This window comes from Lingula anatina, chromosome 10 (assembly GCF_051362555.1).
Source record: "Lingula anatina isolate TDL-2025a chromosome 10, LinAna3.0, whole genome shotgun sequence".
Taxonomy (NCBI): Eukaryota; Metazoa; Brachiopoda; class Lingulata; order Lingulida; family Lingulidae; genus Lingula; species Lingula anatina.
Window position 1 is genome coordinate 16,221,727 of NC_141776.1, and position 17,985 is coordinate 16,239,711.

Below are 17,985 nucleotides of genomic sequence, written 5' to 3' on the forward strand. Positions count from 1 at the left end.
ATATCAGAAACATAGAATAATAATAATAGTAAAAAAAAAAATAAAAAAAAAATAAAAATAATAAAAATAATAACAATATTTAACAATGATAACAGATATGGTGGCCCCAAACGTCCCAAACCTTATTTCCCCCCTTGATAAGTTACTTCTATAGAACTTTTTTTACCTCAAGTTGAGTAGTCCTACCTACCCTCTAATTTCAGGGTAAAAACACTTAAATATATATATATATTTTAAAAATAATTTCAACATTTGAGTGGAAGAACCTCCACTCAACCTATACTGAAACATTCATTGTGCTCTGTGCGCACTTAACTAATTCGCAGTACTTCCTTTATTGCGGTAGAGGTGAAAATTTTTGTGAAACAAGGCGTTGCACCCCTCCCCAGTCTTAAATGGGACACGAAGGTCAAGATTCACCCTCTGACCTCGTTACAACCTTTTAGGTTTATTGACTCCATTATGGTATTGTCAAATCCGAAGAGGTCTTATATAACCACCATTATAGGAATCAGCAGCGGAGATAATCGAGAGCTACATTGGACTATAGGAGTTTCCATACCATTTAACTGCAGACAGTTCGATGGAGCTGAAGTCCTTACTAGTACAGCATGATTGATACAAGTGTGTGTGATATAAAGTACATGTAATTAATAGTTAAAACTGGGGAGACACACTTTTACGAAGCCACACTTACGAGGGAGTATTTATTATATACCTGTACTTATTTACCTCCGTATTAATATCTGTACCGTAGGGCTAATTTTGAGTTTGTTCACGCACCTTAGTTGTATTTCAAAGAATACATGAATAATATAACCGACTACAGAAAAAAAGGATACATTGAGGGGTGTGAGGATAATGATTCTAATATTGCCTAATACACGCTATCGTGTACTATATAAATAACCGGCTCCACACTGGAAAAGCTGTCATCAAATTTATACCTTCTAGGGTTTTCTTTGTCATTTCAAATAATAATTTTAGTGTCCCATTTAAAAATAATTTCGAATAAAATGTCATTCTATTTAACATTTATCAGCTGCGTGATACTCAGTACATATCAGAGACGTACCATGTACAGGGTACGAACATAATTGTATTTTGTCAACATAGGCCTACCAGTACATCACGCATATGGTTTGGCCGGCTATAGAAAAGTTATGTCAGGTCACCAGTTTGTTGGAATGTAACGAATCTTGTGTGGAACTATGCAGTGGTTACACGCACCAATTACAGGGTTACCACTTAATATGGAATATTTTTTATCATTGTTATTTTTGAGTGCTGATTAATTATTTTTTGGCTTGAGTCATTAAAACAGTATGTCACTGAGTGATAATAACATCCAGTCTTCTGTTGTGAGATATTTTGGTCAATAATATTAAATCTGACATAAGGTGCTATTCAAAAGAAAGGAACACCCCCAGAAAACCATATCAACAGTTTGATGCCAGTATAAACTTTAAGATAAGATATTTAAAAAAATGATAGCCTCCGGACAGTGATATGTTACACAGTCAAAGAACTCACTACAGTAAATCATGAAAAGTCAGTAATTGCGGGTATTACCTCCAGCAGCCGCTTGCAGCGCCCTCATCCTACATGGCATATCCTGTGACACGTTTTTTAGAGTTTGGGTGGGGATATCATTCCACGCAGTGATATTTGCCTGTCGCAGTTCATCACTATTTACCGGCCGAGGACCATAGCTATTAATTCTGTGAGTTACTTCCGCCCACATATTTTCAATTGGGTTCATATCTGGAGAGTTTGCAGGCCAGGGCAGTTGTTGAACCCATTGGTTTTGAAGAAAAACAGTGATTCTGCGGCCTCGATGTGGGGTTGCGCAGTCGTCTTGGTACACAAAGTTGTTCCTGAAGATGAATCTTAGCAATCGAAGCATTGTTTGCTGTAGAATGTCTCTGTAGGAATCCTGGATGAGGTTGCCTCCTAGAAAAATCAACTGGTTCTGGGCACCGACATGAAATACTCCCCAAACAGAGACGTTACCATCCCCTGCTTGCACCCTAGGCAGTACACAATAATTGTTTTATGCCCCTCGTACACGTCGGTGGATACGGATTCGACGATCAACCCTAAAAAACCCATATCTGGCCTTATCACTGAAAACAACGTGATTCCAGTGTTTTGGCTGCAAACGCACGTGGTCCCCAGCCCTTTGCAGACGTCGCTGTATATGACCTGCTGTTAACAGTGGTTTCCCTACTGGTCTTCGTGCAAAATAACCGGGTTGCAGAAATCTCTTGTTCACGTGGGACCTTGAAACGGGCGTTTGAATGACATTCTGTCTCTCTTTTCTGAGGACACTGGTTGTTTTTGTACGACCAGCACGGCGTCCACTAAGGAGAAGGCGATCCTGTCTTCTTGGTGTGATACGTGGACACCCTGGTCGAGGTATTGGAGTAGGTGCCACTACTGTAGCAGCATTTCTTTGGAGGACTTCACAAACGGTTCCTGATAAATGTTGTATTACCAGGCAATGGCTGTCCGTTTCTGGCCATTTTCTCTGAGAGCAAGAATCCCATAGTAAGCTGCGTTGCTTTGCTGTCGAACCATTTCTTCACTAAGATACCTGTCAAGTTTCAGAGCGATCCCGTTGTTGCTTCTCTAAACACGCTCCAAAGATTGACCAAACCCATGCGTTTTTATACAAGGGCAGAAATTGCCGAAAAGGCCACCTCTCAAATTTCTGACCACAGAACATGCAACTGCATGCATCAATTGTTTCGAGAGTTGTGTGGTAATTAGGTAACACATCTGGCTACACATGGAGTGACACCTCAGCTTTGGATTTAAAGTAGTTAGAGAGAAATTAAATATTTTGTAGAAAATTTATTCGCCAAAAAAAATATTCCATATTAAGTGGTAACCCTGTATATCTGAATATTTTTAGCCCAGAGAAACATAAAAACATATGATGGAGTATTATATTGGATAGTTAATGTGTAGGAGTGCTACGCATCCTGTTTTATATGTTTTTTATTCTAATTTAAAGATAAATATGTAATAAAATAATGAGAAGGAATGAGCAACCACACAGTCCACTCACTGAGTAAAGCATATAATGTGATTATGGTGTGAAAATCTCGCTTAGTTGGCACATGCTGGCTGGAAAAATTTAAGACCACGAGCGAATTCAGCGGTGTCTCTGAGAGGGTAAATAGACGCATTACACAACTGTCAGAGGATATGTGTACATGTGCATGTACGGGTACTTGGTATTACAAGAATAGCACACGTGTGTCATAGAGTGCATTCCCATAGATTTAGATCGATCCATCTAGATCGACCTAACTCCCTGGGGGTTCACGCTAAATTGCTGTCAGGCCAGCGCGCACGGTAGTTAATTACCCCCTTACAGCTTTTAGTAGGCGGGACAAGCATTTAAGCTGGCTAAGCTCACAGTAATCTAGTGACACTCCCCACAGGGATAGATCGATCTAAAATATGTGGGAATGGGGTCATAAAGCTAGAGCTCAGTTCGATGTGCTCATACAAGTACACGGACATTGACAAGAAATGAAAGAATTATGCGTGTAATTGGGCCAATCATATATGTATTCGTGACGTGCGACATGTATTTATCACAGGCCAGTTTGTTTGTATGGCAATAATGGCATGTGTAATTAAATGTGAATGTCATCGAGCAAGGTATATCATATAACCTGATGATGATGGCTCTGGCCTGTGACATATTCATTATAGAAGATAAAGTAATGAGATTGAATAGATACAAGGGGAAGCCCACAGGTGTCAGTATTCATATTGTTACCTGCCACCAGAGTAAATACGGAGTACTAGATTCAGATTGCTATGTCATTCTCATCCGTACTAAAGGAAAGAACCATTATCGCTTGATGTGAACGGACATCTTTGACCCCTCAAAATTTAAGGGGGTTCAGGCAGGTACATGCACACACCTGGCGTTCTATCAAACAGTGACGAATAAGTGTCCTAAAAGACGAAGATTACTTAAAACGACTGATTTGCAGGTAAGCCCTCACATTACTATTGACTCCGTTTTAGCGATCCCATTCAGTCGATCGATGTACGTTTATGAACAGATTAAGGTCAAAAATGACCAATTGCAATTGAGATAACGTGTTTGTGTACATGCACATGTACGTTTGTATATAAAATGTATAGGGACGAACGGTATAAGGTCATTAATTTGGGTTTGGTGATGGTTGATCTTTACCAGAAGACCAGCTGGAAGATGATGCTGTTGTTCAAATAACATCCGCGCCTGTGTAAGATGATAGAGATACCGCTTCCCCTTTATTCTTTATTTGTACGGGTAAGACTCGCCCTAAGTTTTGACCCACTTAGGCCAGGCTAACCCTAACCATTATAACTAAATGGAGGGCGGACTTTCTGTCACACGGATTCTCAGTTCCTTTACATCGTTCACAGAACAGAAATGTACACAGGTAGATAAATGTCAAAGAAGTGAAAAGCTTTCCCTTTGTCTGGTGGAGGGCAGTGGAGTTGGTACAGGTTTAATTTCAGGCCTACCCAACTACCAGATGCTGCACCGAAGGATCCAGAATTCACCGGTAGATCGGATCGCGCTACCGGTTTTCAAGGTGTTTATCAATACGCATTTCATCTTTGCCATACTGATTATCGTTGCCTTGGCTCTACGACCCTTCAAACAGTATGGGCTGAGGACATGACGAATACCAGTTAAGATACCACGGGGAATATTGTACTTGTTATTGTTATCATAAGCATATAATTTGCGCTTTATTACTTATTTACTACCTTTACTGGTTCTTCATTCTTATTTAAGGTTAATCACAATCCCACTGAAACAAAGGGTGACCATATAAAATACCCATAAATATATAAATGGATAGGGGTCTTGCCGTAATAGTCCATATGGACAGATTAAAATGGTTAGACGTATATATATTTAAAGGCATTACATATTTGTGGCGATTTTAGTGTAAGTTGCAAGGTATATGGTGCAGGTCAGGGCACATGGATAGAAGATAAGGTAAGGAGATTGAATAGATACAGGGGGAACCCTACAGCTTATCGGTGAAAAAGAAATCTAAGAACCTGTATAACCACAGGCGGGTTATTACTGTACAAATGTCAGTCTTCATATTGTTCCTTTCCGCGTAGAGTAAGTACTGGGTACTACATTTAGATGGGCTGCTCAGTCGTTGTAATCAGTCGTCTTTTTCTACAACTGGAGTTAAAATATTTATTAATTTATTAATTAATACTTATCTCTCGTCGGCTAATGAATGAAACACTGAACATTTTATATCCACCTTATAAATAGGCCCTATTTTGGAAAATAAACACCACAGTTACAGGTTCTGCCTGCTTAAGAAATCATAAGCTTTAGGAAGTCATTTGTACATGTATTGTGGTACTTCCAGTATTCTCCAATATATACACAGGAGACTATATTTATATTTTTTAAATTTTCTTTTCAGCTAATGTGGTAAGCCAAGTCGGCCATAATGGACACTCCGCATGCGTCATTCGACGAGGAATTCACATGGAAGGGCAAGGCCGTTGTCGTAATATTCCCAACTTCTTTCCTATTCTTTACGGCACTTAATCGGCTGGTCAGTCATTACACACCTGAGAAATGCGCCGGATACCCAGATCGCTGGACAGCTTACGTTATATCCTGGCTACATGCTATTCTGAATGGCTCTCTGGCCTTAATACTGTGAGTGTCTTGTGGTGAAATTTTAAGATTCAGTTCTTATTTAATATTATTTCATACAGGTGTGGATTCCATACCAGTTGATCTTGAAACGTATTTATTTATTTATTTATTTATTTATTTATTTATTTATTTATTTATTTATTTATTTATGTATTTTTGTCGGGTCATCTGTATTTTCATTCTTTTATATGTTTATCTATAGATTTAATACTCAGTTTTATATGAATAAACTAAATCAATATATCGATGAATTTATCAAGTTTGTGAGCTTTTTGTAATATACGTGTATATCGATCTGTATATCTTACCACATTTGTCTCTAGTAAATCTAGGGCCTTTGGCAGGAACCAGTATTATGCAAGGTACCTGTATACCCAAATTAATTGAAATTTTCCTCGATTAACTATTGGCAAGACCAGGTGACTTCTCCCCGGTTTTTATCAAAACGCTCGTCTGGGTCATGGGGCCTATTGCAGCTTGTTGCAAGAGGTTCCCGATTTCTAGATCCACACGTTCATCTTTTTTTGATAAATTTTTTGCTAGGTGTCGCTGGTTCACCAGGTTGTCAGCAAGATAGGAAGCATCCGCCGTGGCTTACAGTGAGAAAACATGTCCCGTTTTTCCGAGGAAATATTTCTAACTTCCGTTTAATTTCTTTTAAGGACGCTGTCAGGACGCGAGTGGATCGAGAGCACTCCCTGGGCGTTCTATTTACACTGTATGTCAGCAGGTAAGTATTAATCTTGAGGCGATTACTTAATAGGCCTATTCACATGAACCGGGTATTCATTTAGTGGATAGATCTTGAAAATAACTTAATTCAGGTATCAAAGTATGCTGTGTACATTGTGATTTGATTAGGCGGGTACCGGGGTATTCAGGCCCGTAGCCAGCAATTTCAAAAGGGGAGTTCTTTTTCTGAAGTGGATCTTTTTCCATAAAAACTTCATGTACCTAGATCAAATTTTACCCAGAGTGGACCTTTTCCCAGCATAAGGGGCGGTTCTTTCGTACCCCCCGAACCCCCCACCCCCCACCCCCACCCCCAGCAACGGGCCTGGTATTTGATATATATTTGTATATAAAATACTGCTTTCACTTTTCTTGTTTTATGTCTTTCCGTGTTTTTTTCGCAATACTTTCTGGCGAGATTCATTTTTGTGTGGTATTTCTTTATGTAATTCACAATACATACAGACAGGTTAATGACAGGATTATTCTCGTGTCAAGAAGGAAATTTCAAGATGATTTTATCTACATGTATATCATTCATTTCCAGGATATTTTGCCTACGATGCAGTTGCTATGGGTATCAGCAAAGAACAGATAGGAAGTTTTGATATTTATTTGCATCATATTTTGGTAAGCTCTCTCTCTCTCTCTCTCTCTCTCTCTCTCTCTCTCTCTCTCTCGGTGGCCCTCTTTTTCGTCATGTAGAGACATGCACCTTTTTACTGATATCTAATTAAATACTTAAAGCATTACTATAGCTTAGAAAAGTGAATATAATAGCCATAAATGTATGAAGCGAATATGTTGGGTGCTTGCAGTACCCAGCGATGGAGAGATGGTCAATCCATTCAAACACGACAGAAAAAAGAAACAATTGCACAAATATTATCAGGATGGGTGTTTTTAACAAATTAAATCAAACAAGAATTGGTTCATTTGAGATACATGTACGTTGTTTTATTTATTAACTTATAATTTCTTTTATCATTAGTGTGCGTTCTTCGTCACGGCTTCGCAGTTTCCCCCATGTGGACAAGTCACAATATTCGTTCTTTGGGATTACTTGTGTGAGATAACAAACGTCTTTCTGCACGGAAGAAAACTTCTAGCGATGTTGGGGCGAAGAGAATCGACGCTGTACAAGAGGCTCAATGGTTTATTTTTGGGTACACATATTTCTATATTTATAGAATATGTTTTCTTTAAAGATGATCTGGCAGACTTTAAGAACCCATTCCCCATCTCCGAGTGGATTCTCGCTAAATTGAATTCAGATTAAACGGCTTAGATGTCTGGCACGCCTACTGAAGCTGCTAATCGATAGTGAATTACCCCCTTACAGCTTAAGTAGGCGTGTCAGACATCAGAGCCGCTTCAACTGAGTGCAGTATAGCGAGAATCCCCCCGGAGATGGGCCGATCCCGCTAGATCGATCTAGGTATGGGAATGGGGTCTTTCTCAGTTTAAAATTAAAACAGTTGCCAAAATTTAGAGTCTCTTTGTAAATGTATCGGCGAGTGTTGATTAGGTTTTCTTCAATTGAAGGTTATATCTAATATTTTTGCATTTATATTTCCAGTGACGTTCTTCATCTTCCGTTTCTTTCCACAAGTATTCGTCTTTGTGATGTTAAACTTCGACTTCTGGTTCACAGCACAGCTGCCGTTGTTGTGTTACGTCATTTCTATCCCGCAGCAAACAATCGTGGTTCTGATTGGATCAAATATAGCATATCAAATAGTGAGAAGGTCAAAACGTGGCCACAACAAAGTGGCGACAGACTAATCGGTAAATAAGATAGTTACACAACAAAGCAGAATGTCCAAAAGACGAAACACGATGCCATGGAAAGATCACTGGGAGTAATTTTGATTTGAGGTTCTATTCAGTGGAGATGGGGCACATCAAATCCGTACACAACGCAGCGACTTACATTTTATGTATTTATTTTGCTAATTCATTTTTTAAACCTGCACGTTTTGTCCATGCGAATTTATATAAATACTTGCATTTTATCATTGTGTCCATTAGTCGTAGACAAATAAAATATTTCATTTATTTTTAAAAGGAGATTTATCTGTTAATTGCAAAAGCGAGAGAGAAACTTTTCCAACACAATTTCCACCTTGGTTTTAAAAATTTACTGCTTCATCTATAAACGCGTGCTCTCAGTGCGTTTCGTCCAATTTTTGAATTCGATTTTATTCCCTTTTTTGATTAAACGATTGAATTCTTAATGACTAGCACTTAACCATTTAGATCCCCATGTTTTCCAGGACATTTCACTATCGACGCTAGCTACCTAATTTTGAAGGGTGTATAGCTTTCATGATCTGAATTGGAAAATATTAGTAGCTTTGCAGGATGTCAAGACATACACACACTGGACAATAGAAGTGTCACTCCTACTGAACCAATACTTTGTCAGAGATAAATGACTGCGGAATGATATGCTCCTGGTATCATTTTATTAACATCAAAATTCACAAAAAGACCAACAATACAATTCCATGGTACAGCGGTTTTAGTCGTTTTATACTCATTAGTCACATTACAAGTAGACCAGGCATTATAACTATTCAAGATCTACCTACTTTGATTACTCTGATTCAGGGGGTTACACTTCTATTGTCCAGTATGTGTAGCAAATATGACGTTGAAAAAAATTTAAACGCGTATAATATACTGTTAATAATAACTGTCGCAAAGCTCCGTAAAACTTCATTTTGTTATTGTTTTTGTGTGTGTGTGTGCGAGTGTAGGTTCTCGTGTTGATACCAAATCCACGACGGTTATACTTCTCTTATAAATCTTACCCCTGTTACCTTGTGTTATTCGATCACAGCAAAGGTTTGAGTTAATATATCCTTGGACCTAAATAGAGATTTAGGTCCAAGATATATCTTTGTGTTGTGACCCTCCAATGCGGTGACAGATCAAATTTGGTCCGAAGTCGCTGATGATTTGGGAGTAGGAATTGCTCTTTCTTTCTAGAAATATTTGACTTGATTGTGAGTAGAAATTGCTTTATTTTCTAGAAATATTTAACTTGATGGCATAACTTCGACTTCAAACTACCACCACACATACATGTATGATAACTGTAGCTTGATTATGGACCCCAGTTCATTTGTACTTGCTTGCAACGTAAACTGTGACATTCGGAACGGCATTAAATATCAAAATATAAAGTGGCAGATTATAGCATTATGGAATCAGTGGTGTGTCGTCACTGCCATCTATTTCTTTCATTGATGTATATTCGCCAGTAGACCCGACTGAAGCATCACTGAATGCGTTAGTTGTGCGTAGAGGTTAGCGGCTTGATTGCGTTCCGTTCGTCTCCAACCGAAATCCTTTTCCCCCTTGTTCTCACTTGGCCCTGATTGTGTACTCTCTACCAGGGCGACAGCTTGATTTTTCGCCAGATATGGTTTTTCAGTTTTTCCCTATAATATCTACCACCCAGGCAGAGGGTACTGATTGTTCGTGTCGTGCTCCTTAAATGTGCCTTACGATGATGTAATGCAACTGCAATCTCCTTATGTCTCTGGTGCTTTCTTCTGCTATTGTTCTTAAAGCATATATATATATATATATATATATATATATATATATATATATATATATATATATATATATATATATATTTTTTTTTTTTTTTTTCACACAAAAGTCAACAAGCATCTCGCCCCTGATAATTCTTTTCCTTAGTCCGGAGTTTCCAACCCCGTTCGAAATCTTTTCTTCTCCAAGACACAAGTCACAAGAACCACGTCGTAATCTTTACCTTTACATCTGGTTAAGATCTGTATCAAAACATTCAACCCATAGTAAGAGCTAGTCTGCTTGGCGCAACATTCACACCTGTGTGAAAATTAGATTCTTAGACTGGATTCCCATGCGTAGATCGATCCATCTGGGCATGGGAACCCAGTCTAAGAATCTGGATCTGGATCGATCTAACTCCCTGGGGAGTCTCACTAAATTGCTATCAAACTAACCGGCCTAAACGTCTGTAACGCCTAGTAAAACTGTTAGGGGGTAATTATATTTACCCCTAGCTGATTCGGACATTTGTGACAGACATTTAAGGCTCTAGAGCTGATAGCAATTTAGCGTGAATCCCCAGGGAGTTGGATCGATCCAGATGGATCAGTCTAAGTATGGGAACCCAGTCTTATTTGATGAGATCAGACACACTTTAATTTACCTCCCCATTGTTTAAGGAGTCCACGCTGTAGTTTCAAGAAGCAGTGACAATTAAGCGACCGAAGAGACGAGACTACTTTGACCAAGCTTTGGCGCAGGTTTAACATCTGATCTAGAGGTAAGTAAAGTTCGTCTTAGATAGGGCATCAGACGGCTCACTTTAGGCCACTTAAACCGGGGACCTTCATTCACCATTTACTAATAAGATTAATAGCTCATGATCAGCGCCAGTGCCATATTTTATGAGCAGGTTTAGGACTAGGAAATTTGAAGCCAAGGTCTAAAGTTTCTCCATACACAAATTATTATGATTGTACCTTTTTAGTCTTTAAATGCGAGAGAAAACGAACTATTAATTCTTGCCTGCAGTCAGGGTACTTCGGTTAAGGTACCCAGACAACATGACTATTAGCGTTCCCATTGCTGGGGTGTATGGGCTAGCTATAGGTTAATAATAACCCCGCCGTAACTAGTTTAATGCTAGCATGTGACATGCAAGGGGAGTGTTGCGGGCATATTAAATGTATGGAGGAAGATGTACTTGATTCAGCCCTAAAACTGTTAAGCAAAACGCTCAAATTTTCACCTGTTTTCGTTTATTGTCATTTTCATATTTTTTAAAAAGTTAGTAATGAAAGTGGAAATCTTAATCTGAAATTGATTCATGCTTCTAACAATAGTCATAAGCCCTTAGTACCAGAAAATCATTTAACTAGTGGTCAGGAAAAATTTTAAATTGATTATGAAGTACTAGTGCCAGTATGTGCTAATGGTTTATTTAGCATGCAAGATGGCCATAATGATTGAGCTCCCCCCCCCTCTCCGCAGTTTAATAGAGGATATCAAAGATACCCAACATCTGGGACAGTGTAATGGTGAGCTGCTCCCACTAAACTGACCATACATTGACTGCTTAAGGCATTGTCACACCTACCATATAGCACTACGTATAAGAAAAAATGCCCATACCCATACCTTACGAGTACGCATGCAGACACACGTGGAAGCACGTTCCAGTACCCGGAAGGGAGATAAAATGTTTTGAGTATGTTCAAAAACAACTCCTATTACTGCGAACCAGTCAATAACTCAACAACGAATCTTTAAATTTCACCTTTATTGTTCACGCACATTTTTTAGCTATTTATAGTGAATTCTAAGGTGAGTTCTGGGGTGAATTCTGAGGTGAGTTCTGAAGTGAGTTCTGAAGTGTTTTCTGATGTGGTGAAACTAAACAAAAAATAAGTAAAATAGATAAATAATAATAATAAATAAATATATTACATAAAGTGTACGCACAAATGCAAATATAAAGAACGGAGAGAGAGAGAGAGAGAGAGAGAGATACGAACACGCAAATATCGACAATATGACTAAACTATGAAATTAAATATATATCTATAGTACTTACACAACATTCGGCAACTTAAAGATTGAGTACACAGTAACGTGGCGGCCAGGAAAGCAATTGTCTTATTACATTTCGAAGAGAAAAAACCTGACCGCACCCAGAAGTGGTGTGCGCTCGCTTTTATAGTGAGCGTTGTCAAAAAGTACTCAAATATTCATGACCCTATTACAGCGACATTGCAGTAGGTGTGATAACGTGATATATTTGTCGATGTCGACAACAACTCCAAAGGCTGCTTTTGTCTTCATTCTAATTAGCCGGAAACGGTGATTTCATACGCTCAAAGTTGTGCGTATTATCGACGTCACTCACGCTACTCATACACTGTACGTACCCCTTTAAGCTAGGTGTGACAGGGCCTTCAGTGCAGTGTTACTGATGAAGTCCCAAGTTCTAGGACGAAGGAGTTCACAGGTACGCTGTCAGTTAGTTTGGAAATGGAGCAGTTAAAAATTTCCTCAATATGAACAACAGCTCTACACAAACAGATCAACTTCCGCCAGACTGATGGGTATACTGTTTTTAATTTTTTCTTTATTTTTTTTACAGCTACGATAGACCTATTCCCACCCCTAATAAGCCAAATGGACGCTGCGTCATTCAACGAGGAATTCATATGGAAGGGCAAAGCCGTTGTCGTAATATTCCCCACGTCTTTCCTATTCTTTACGGCACTTAATCGGCTGGTCAGTCATTACACACCTGAGAAATGCGCCGGATACCCAGATCGCTGGACAAATTACGTTATATCCTGGCTACATGCTGTTCTGAATGGCTCTCTGGCCTTAATACTGTGAGTGTCTCGTGGTAAAATTTTAATAATATTATTATACCAGTTCTTTTCTTACTCTGTTTTTGTCCGGAAAGAATTCTTATTAGTTGTTCTTCAACCTATTTATCTATTTATTTATTTGTTCAATCTTTTGAATTTTTATATACCTGTATCTACTTATCTGTACTGTAGTTTTCACCTCTTTATGTAGTAACAGTAAGGTCTTTGGTAGGAACCGATATAACAATAGTGTAAGAAATTAAAGCAAAACGTATAAACCAAACAAGGAATTATATAGTTCTCTGGTCAAGTGAACTGTTTTAGTCGATTCAACCATTATCCACAGTATCAAGTGACCGCTCATTAACATGCCTATGAGATAGTTTTGTGCTTAGTCTGATATGCGTCTTGGTCATCCATGCAAAACAATAATGATAATACAGGCGAAACTGAACCATAAATTACATTTGACATGCAACGCCCGTGCGGTGCTAATTTACTACCCTTTTATGTCAGCGCTTGTGCGGGAGCAGGCGGTGGCCGTGCTAAATCATACGGAAGCACGTTCTCCGTAGCCTCTACGGTTTTGTTATTGATGATATTGTATGAAATTGAAGTTGTGAATAACTGTGGCTCGATCTATCTCCGAGGGGATTCTCGCTAAATTGCAATCAACGTAAGATGCTTAGATGTCTGTCACACTGCTAGGGGTAATTAATTATCTTTTGTCAGCTTCGGTCTTCGTGCCAGACATTTAAGCCGTTTAAGTTGAAAGCAATACAGCTAAAAAAACCTGTGCGATGGATCGATCCTGTAAGATCGATCTAGGTATGGGAACCCAGTCGTACTCTGACCAAATGAGGGCTAATATGTAAGGGGGCTACACTGACAACGTATAGGAATCCATACGGAGGGCGAACGAACACTTCACTGAGACTGACAGGTCTCCGTATGCTATCTTTTCAACTGACGAACCAAAATAAAATATGGTTGGCATCCGTACTGAATGTTAACATACTCGCTATATATAGCCCGTAGATACTTGTGAACAGTGTAAAGAAAAGTCGCACGGAAATCGTATTCAGTTTCACCGGACGGCTTGCGGCAAATGTATGCAAGGCTTCAGTTAGGAGAATTCTTGTTCATCTGTTATTGATCATTACTGGTGATAGACCCTCGTGAGGTTTAAGCCAATTTCCACTTTTTAGCACTGAGGTGTCTTTAGTAGCCGTCGCTGGTTATCCAGCATGCCAGTAAGATGCCCTTGGTGTCACGTAACTAAACATCGGGCAAATATGGCCCGCTTACCTCACATAAAATAATTTGTTATTAAATTTAATTTGTTTTAAGGGTCCTGACAGGCCGTGAGTGGTTTGAGAGCTCTCCCTGGGCGTTCTATTTACACTGTATGTCAGCAGGTAAGTGATCCTGAGGCAATTATTCTAAATTCACATGTATAAGTTGATCTTGAAAATACCTTAAAGTTCTAACGTATGTTACGTTACCCCATTCCCAGAGATTAGATCGATCCAACTAGATCGACCTAACTCCCTGGGGGTTCACGCTAAATAGCTGTCAGCCGAGCGGGTACGAAAGTTAATTACCCCTTACAGCTTATAGTAGGCGGGAAGGACATTTAAGCCGGATTATCTGACAGTAATCTAGTGAGACTCCCCACGGGGATAGATCGATCTAAAATCTATGGGAATGCGCCCATAGTGATAAGACAATTTGTGGCTATCTGATGTGCATTTATATAAGTATAGTATATACAAGTATAAGATATCATTGTTTTCAGGATATTTTGCCTACGATTCTGTTGCTATGGCAATAAGTAAGGAACAAATAGGAAGTTTCGATATTTACGCGCATCATGTCTTGGTAAGCTCCTTCTTTTCTCTCTCCTTCTCTCTCTCTCTCTCTCTCAAATTCGTCACCTAATTAGACACTCGGCTACGTATTTATGTAATGAAAGTAGTACCTAATATGAGAAAAAAAAGACAGAAAGAGAAAAGGAAATCAGTAGATTCGTAAATAGTCTGAAAAGTTTACTTCTATAGGTTTTTTTCTTACATGACGGAGAGTGGGCCGTGTGATGCTACACAATTCTCAAGGACAACAGGAAAATAATTGCTCCAAGATATCACTATGAGTTCTTTTAACAATGTTAACCAAATGATAAATTAATTTTCTTTTTATACATGTATTGTTTGAGATGTAGATCAATTTTTTCTTTTATTCTAGTGTATCTTCTTCGTCACGGCTTCGCAGTTTCCCCCATGCGACCGAGTCACCTTCTATGTTCTTTGGGATTACTTGTGTGAGATAACCAACGTCTTTCTGCACGGAAGAAAACTTTTGGCGATGTTGGGGCGAAAAGAATCGACGTTGTACAAGAGGCTCAATATGTTATTTTTCGGTAGATATATTTCGATATTTTTAAGATGACTTTAAGATGGTTATATTAAGATGACTTGTGCAAGAAATTGCAGTTAAGTATCAGATAGTCGAAAGTCAGGTAAGGAATCGCAAGATGCTATTTTGGCATCAAATCGCTTTAATAGGTCGAGCGGCGTAGGCTACTTTATGGTCCGGACAGCTTTGAAATATTGACAATGCAACTTGTTATTTAAAGGGCCCCTTTGAAGGAGAAGCTGTAGTCAACAAGCTCAGTTTATATAATTGTAACACTGGGAAACTGATTCGTGGAGAACTTGTGAAAGGGGGTAAAAATCCCTCTGTGGCGTATTTTCGATTAAGGGTCTCTTGAAGTGGACCGGTCCAGTTGCGAAAAAGGCCTTAAAGGCTCTGCGTCAAGCCACTTGATATCCAGATAATGACTTCAGTATTTCGTCGACTCGACAAATATATTAGAGAATTTATCGAAAAGTTGCTTAAAATGTAAAATATGCCTCACGTTTATTATACACTTTTTTCCAAATGTCGCATATGAATTGTTTATCCTTTCTGTTTGGATTTCCAAAGAAATTGTTTGTATACGTTGTGGCAAATTTTGGTCATATTCCATTCAAAATTTAAATTATCCTTAATACTTTATCGTTTTCATTTCCAGTTACGTTCTTCATCTTCCGCTTCTTCCCTCAACTCCTCGTCTTTGTGATGATGAACGTTGACGTGTGGTACACTGGCCAACTGCCGATGATTTGTTACGTCAGCGTCATCCCGCAGCAAACAATCGTGCTTCTGATTGGAGCAAATATCGCATATCAAATATTGAAAAGGTCAAAACGTGACCCCAAGAAAGTGACCTCTGATTGACCAGTGAATGGGAACAGTATGAATCGTGCCCACAAGAGATAACATGATATAATCGAAGGATAACTGATAAATGCGTCAATAAATATACACAACGCTACTTTGGTTGAAAAGACGTTTATAGCCTATATATTTATTTTCTAATTCGTTTACAAATCTATGCGGTCGACTTGTACCATTATTTCAATTTATTTTTCTTCTCAGTGTTTCTGTGTAAGGACTAGACATGAACAAGTACATGCGGGTGACTGATGAAAAACGACACGTAGTTGTGATTTGGTAACCTACTCGGCTGATTTTCTTTCGAACTGTTGAACAATTTCTGAAAAATCCACAAAAAAACTTTTTTGTTTTTTTAAGTTTCTTTAATTCACAGCAGTTTTGCTAGCATCCACAACTTTTGTATACTGGATGTAAAATTGTGTAGTGACAAGACATGTGGTGACAGGTGAATACCAACACGGCATTGCGAGTCTAAAAGGAACGTGTTACATTTATATTGAATATCCATTTATGGTTTAATAACGTTTTGCATTGGTTTATAGACATGGTACTGTTGGATTGCATGAATAATTTTAAAGTCACACCCCCACACACAAAGAGAGAGAGAGAGGGAGCTGATATAACAAAAATATAAGGACGATGACATAAGAAGAGGAATTCCTTTATTTATCCATGCTTCAGTCGTTGACAACAGACACCATATCTCATTCCTTCAAAAGAAAATGTGCATCGTGCATCTCTTAAATAGAGTAACTCTATTTACTTTTTGTCCATCTCTGCTTTGTTTTTAACACATTACTACCTCTGGCATCTCTAATTTTTTTTTATTTCACGGTCCAAAAACCTGCTTTCAAGACAATGGGTCAAACGGTTTTCTGCTTATTGTTTAATCTCTGAAGAAATGCACAGTGACGACGGTGCACTGTGACTGCCAGTGCTATAAGAGGTTGTCTTGCAAAAGTTCTCTCTCATTGGCTAAAAATTCACGAATCAAAGCCTCGATATTTTCTTCACTGCGAGCCATATGTTTCTCCATGGACAACTGAAAATCTTCCTTCACTCCTTTGTTGACACCCCTTGTAACTGTTCGTTGCCTCGAAAAGAAAACTGAATAAATTAAGACAGTTGAGAGGGATTCGATAAAGTTCATTCTGATTTTGAAAATAACGCATATTATTTTGGTATCTCTTGTCACATAGGTGCGGGAAAATAAACTTTGCTTGATAATGTCGTTTACCAGTGATATGTAGTATCGGTCGAGCATTAATCAATTAGAACATCACTCTAAAATTATCTACCCCCGGTCCAACTCTTTAACATTAATGAGCTGAATCACCCGAAATATTGGTTCACTTCATATAAAAAACCTTGCAGAACGCCAAAACACAGCCCACGCACGTGAATGTCTAAACCACAAGCGGGGAAATCTCCCTAGCAAAACTGGGATGATTCAGAAGACCATGATGTATTTTTCATCTCTTTCCTAATTGCATAACAAGTACTAGTAATGCTGGAAATTCCGGCCGTAACGAAAGAGCTCTTCCAGCTCCTCAACCTACTGCACATGCGTCCAGGTGTCAGAATCTCCTCCGAGCGAAACCGAGATGTAATTACAGCTTTGGAAGTAACTCGCTCGCTCTGCTAGTAAATTACGCAGCGTGGTATTCAGGGCACAGACCGTGATCACTAGATACCGCCAATGGATTTTTGGATTTTTGGAATTTGGAGTTTTCATATGAACGGTGCCTTAGTAAGCAGACCAAAATGACCGTCTATCTATCTAAAGACATATCTGTGAATATCTGTAAAATATGTGAATATCTGTCTCCCTGGTAGAGGGTTCCCATTGATGGGGTGTTAGGG

The 17,985-nt window shown here is 38.8% G+C and overlaps 2 protein-coding genes across 4 annotated transcripts; both read left to right on the top strand.

Moving 5' to 3' along the window:
* The first annotated feature begins 416 nt into the window (after positions 1–416).
* On the top strand, positions 417–8,515 carry LOC106180248 (TLC domain-containing protein 1). Of its 2 annotated transcripts, none has more exons than XM_013564188.2 (6): positions 417–699; positions 5,475–5,716; positions 6,379–6,446; positions 6,996–7,078; positions 7,440–7,614; positions 8,028–8,515. In XM_013564188.2, the coding sequence occupies exons 2-6, from the start codon at positions 5,502–5,504 to the stop codon at positions 8,231–8,233; spliced, it is 747 nt and encodes a 248-aa protein (XP_013419642.2). In that variant the 5' UTR covers positions 417–699; positions 5,475–5,501; the 3' UTR covers positions 8,234–8,515. The 2 variants fall into 2 exon arrangements, with proteins under 2 accessions (XP_013419642.2, XP_086852637.1); XM_086996511.1 differs by lacking the exon at positions 417–699 and adding an exon at positions 3,615–4,016.
* Positions 8,516–10,592: 2,077 nt separating this feature from the next.
* Positions 10,593–16,465, top strand: LOC106180201 (TLC domain-containing protein 1-like). Of its 2 annotated transcripts, none has more exons than XM_013564116.3 (6): positions 10,593–10,778; positions 12,621–12,864; positions 14,194–14,261; positions 14,642–14,724; positions 15,088–15,262; positions 15,917–16,465. In XM_013564116.3, exons 2-6 carry the CDS (start codon positions 12,656–12,658, stop codon positions 16,120–16,122), a joined length of 741 nt encoding a protein of 246 aa, XP_013419570.2. In that variant the 5' UTR covers positions 10,593–10,778; positions 12,621–12,655; the 3' UTR covers positions 16,123–16,465. The 2 variants fall into 2 exon arrangements, with proteins under 2 accessions (XP_013419570.2, XP_013419569.2); XM_013564115.3 differs by lacking the exon at positions 10,593–10,778 and adding an exon at positions 12,297–12,485.
* The last annotated feature ends 1,520 nt before the right edge of the window (positions 16,466–17,985 follow it).

Coding starts and splice junctions, on each gene's coding strand:
- LOC106180201 (XM_013564116.3), top strand. CDS start 12,656: ATGGACGCTGCGTCATTCAACGAGGAATTCATATGGAAGGGCAAAGCC. Junction 12,865..14,193: donor GGCTCTCTGGCCTTAATACT/GTGAGTGTCTCG, acceptor ATTTGTTTTAAG/GGTCCTGACAGGCCGTGAGT. Junction 15,263..15,916: donor GCTCAATATGTTATTTTTCG/GTAGATATATTT, acceptor TTTCATTTCCAG/TTACGTTCTTCATCTTCCGC.
- LOC106180248 (XM_013564188.2), top strand. CDS start 5,502: ATGGACACTCCGCATGCGTCATTCGACGAGGAATTCACATGGAAGGGC. Junction 6,447..6,995: donor TTTACACTGTATGTCAGCAG/GTAAGTATTAAT, acceptor ATTCATTTCCAG/GATATTTTGCCTACGATGCA. Junction 7,079..7,439: donor TTTATTTGCATCATATTTTG/GTAAGCTCTCTC, acceptor TTTTATCATTAG/TGTGCGTTCTTCGTCACGGC.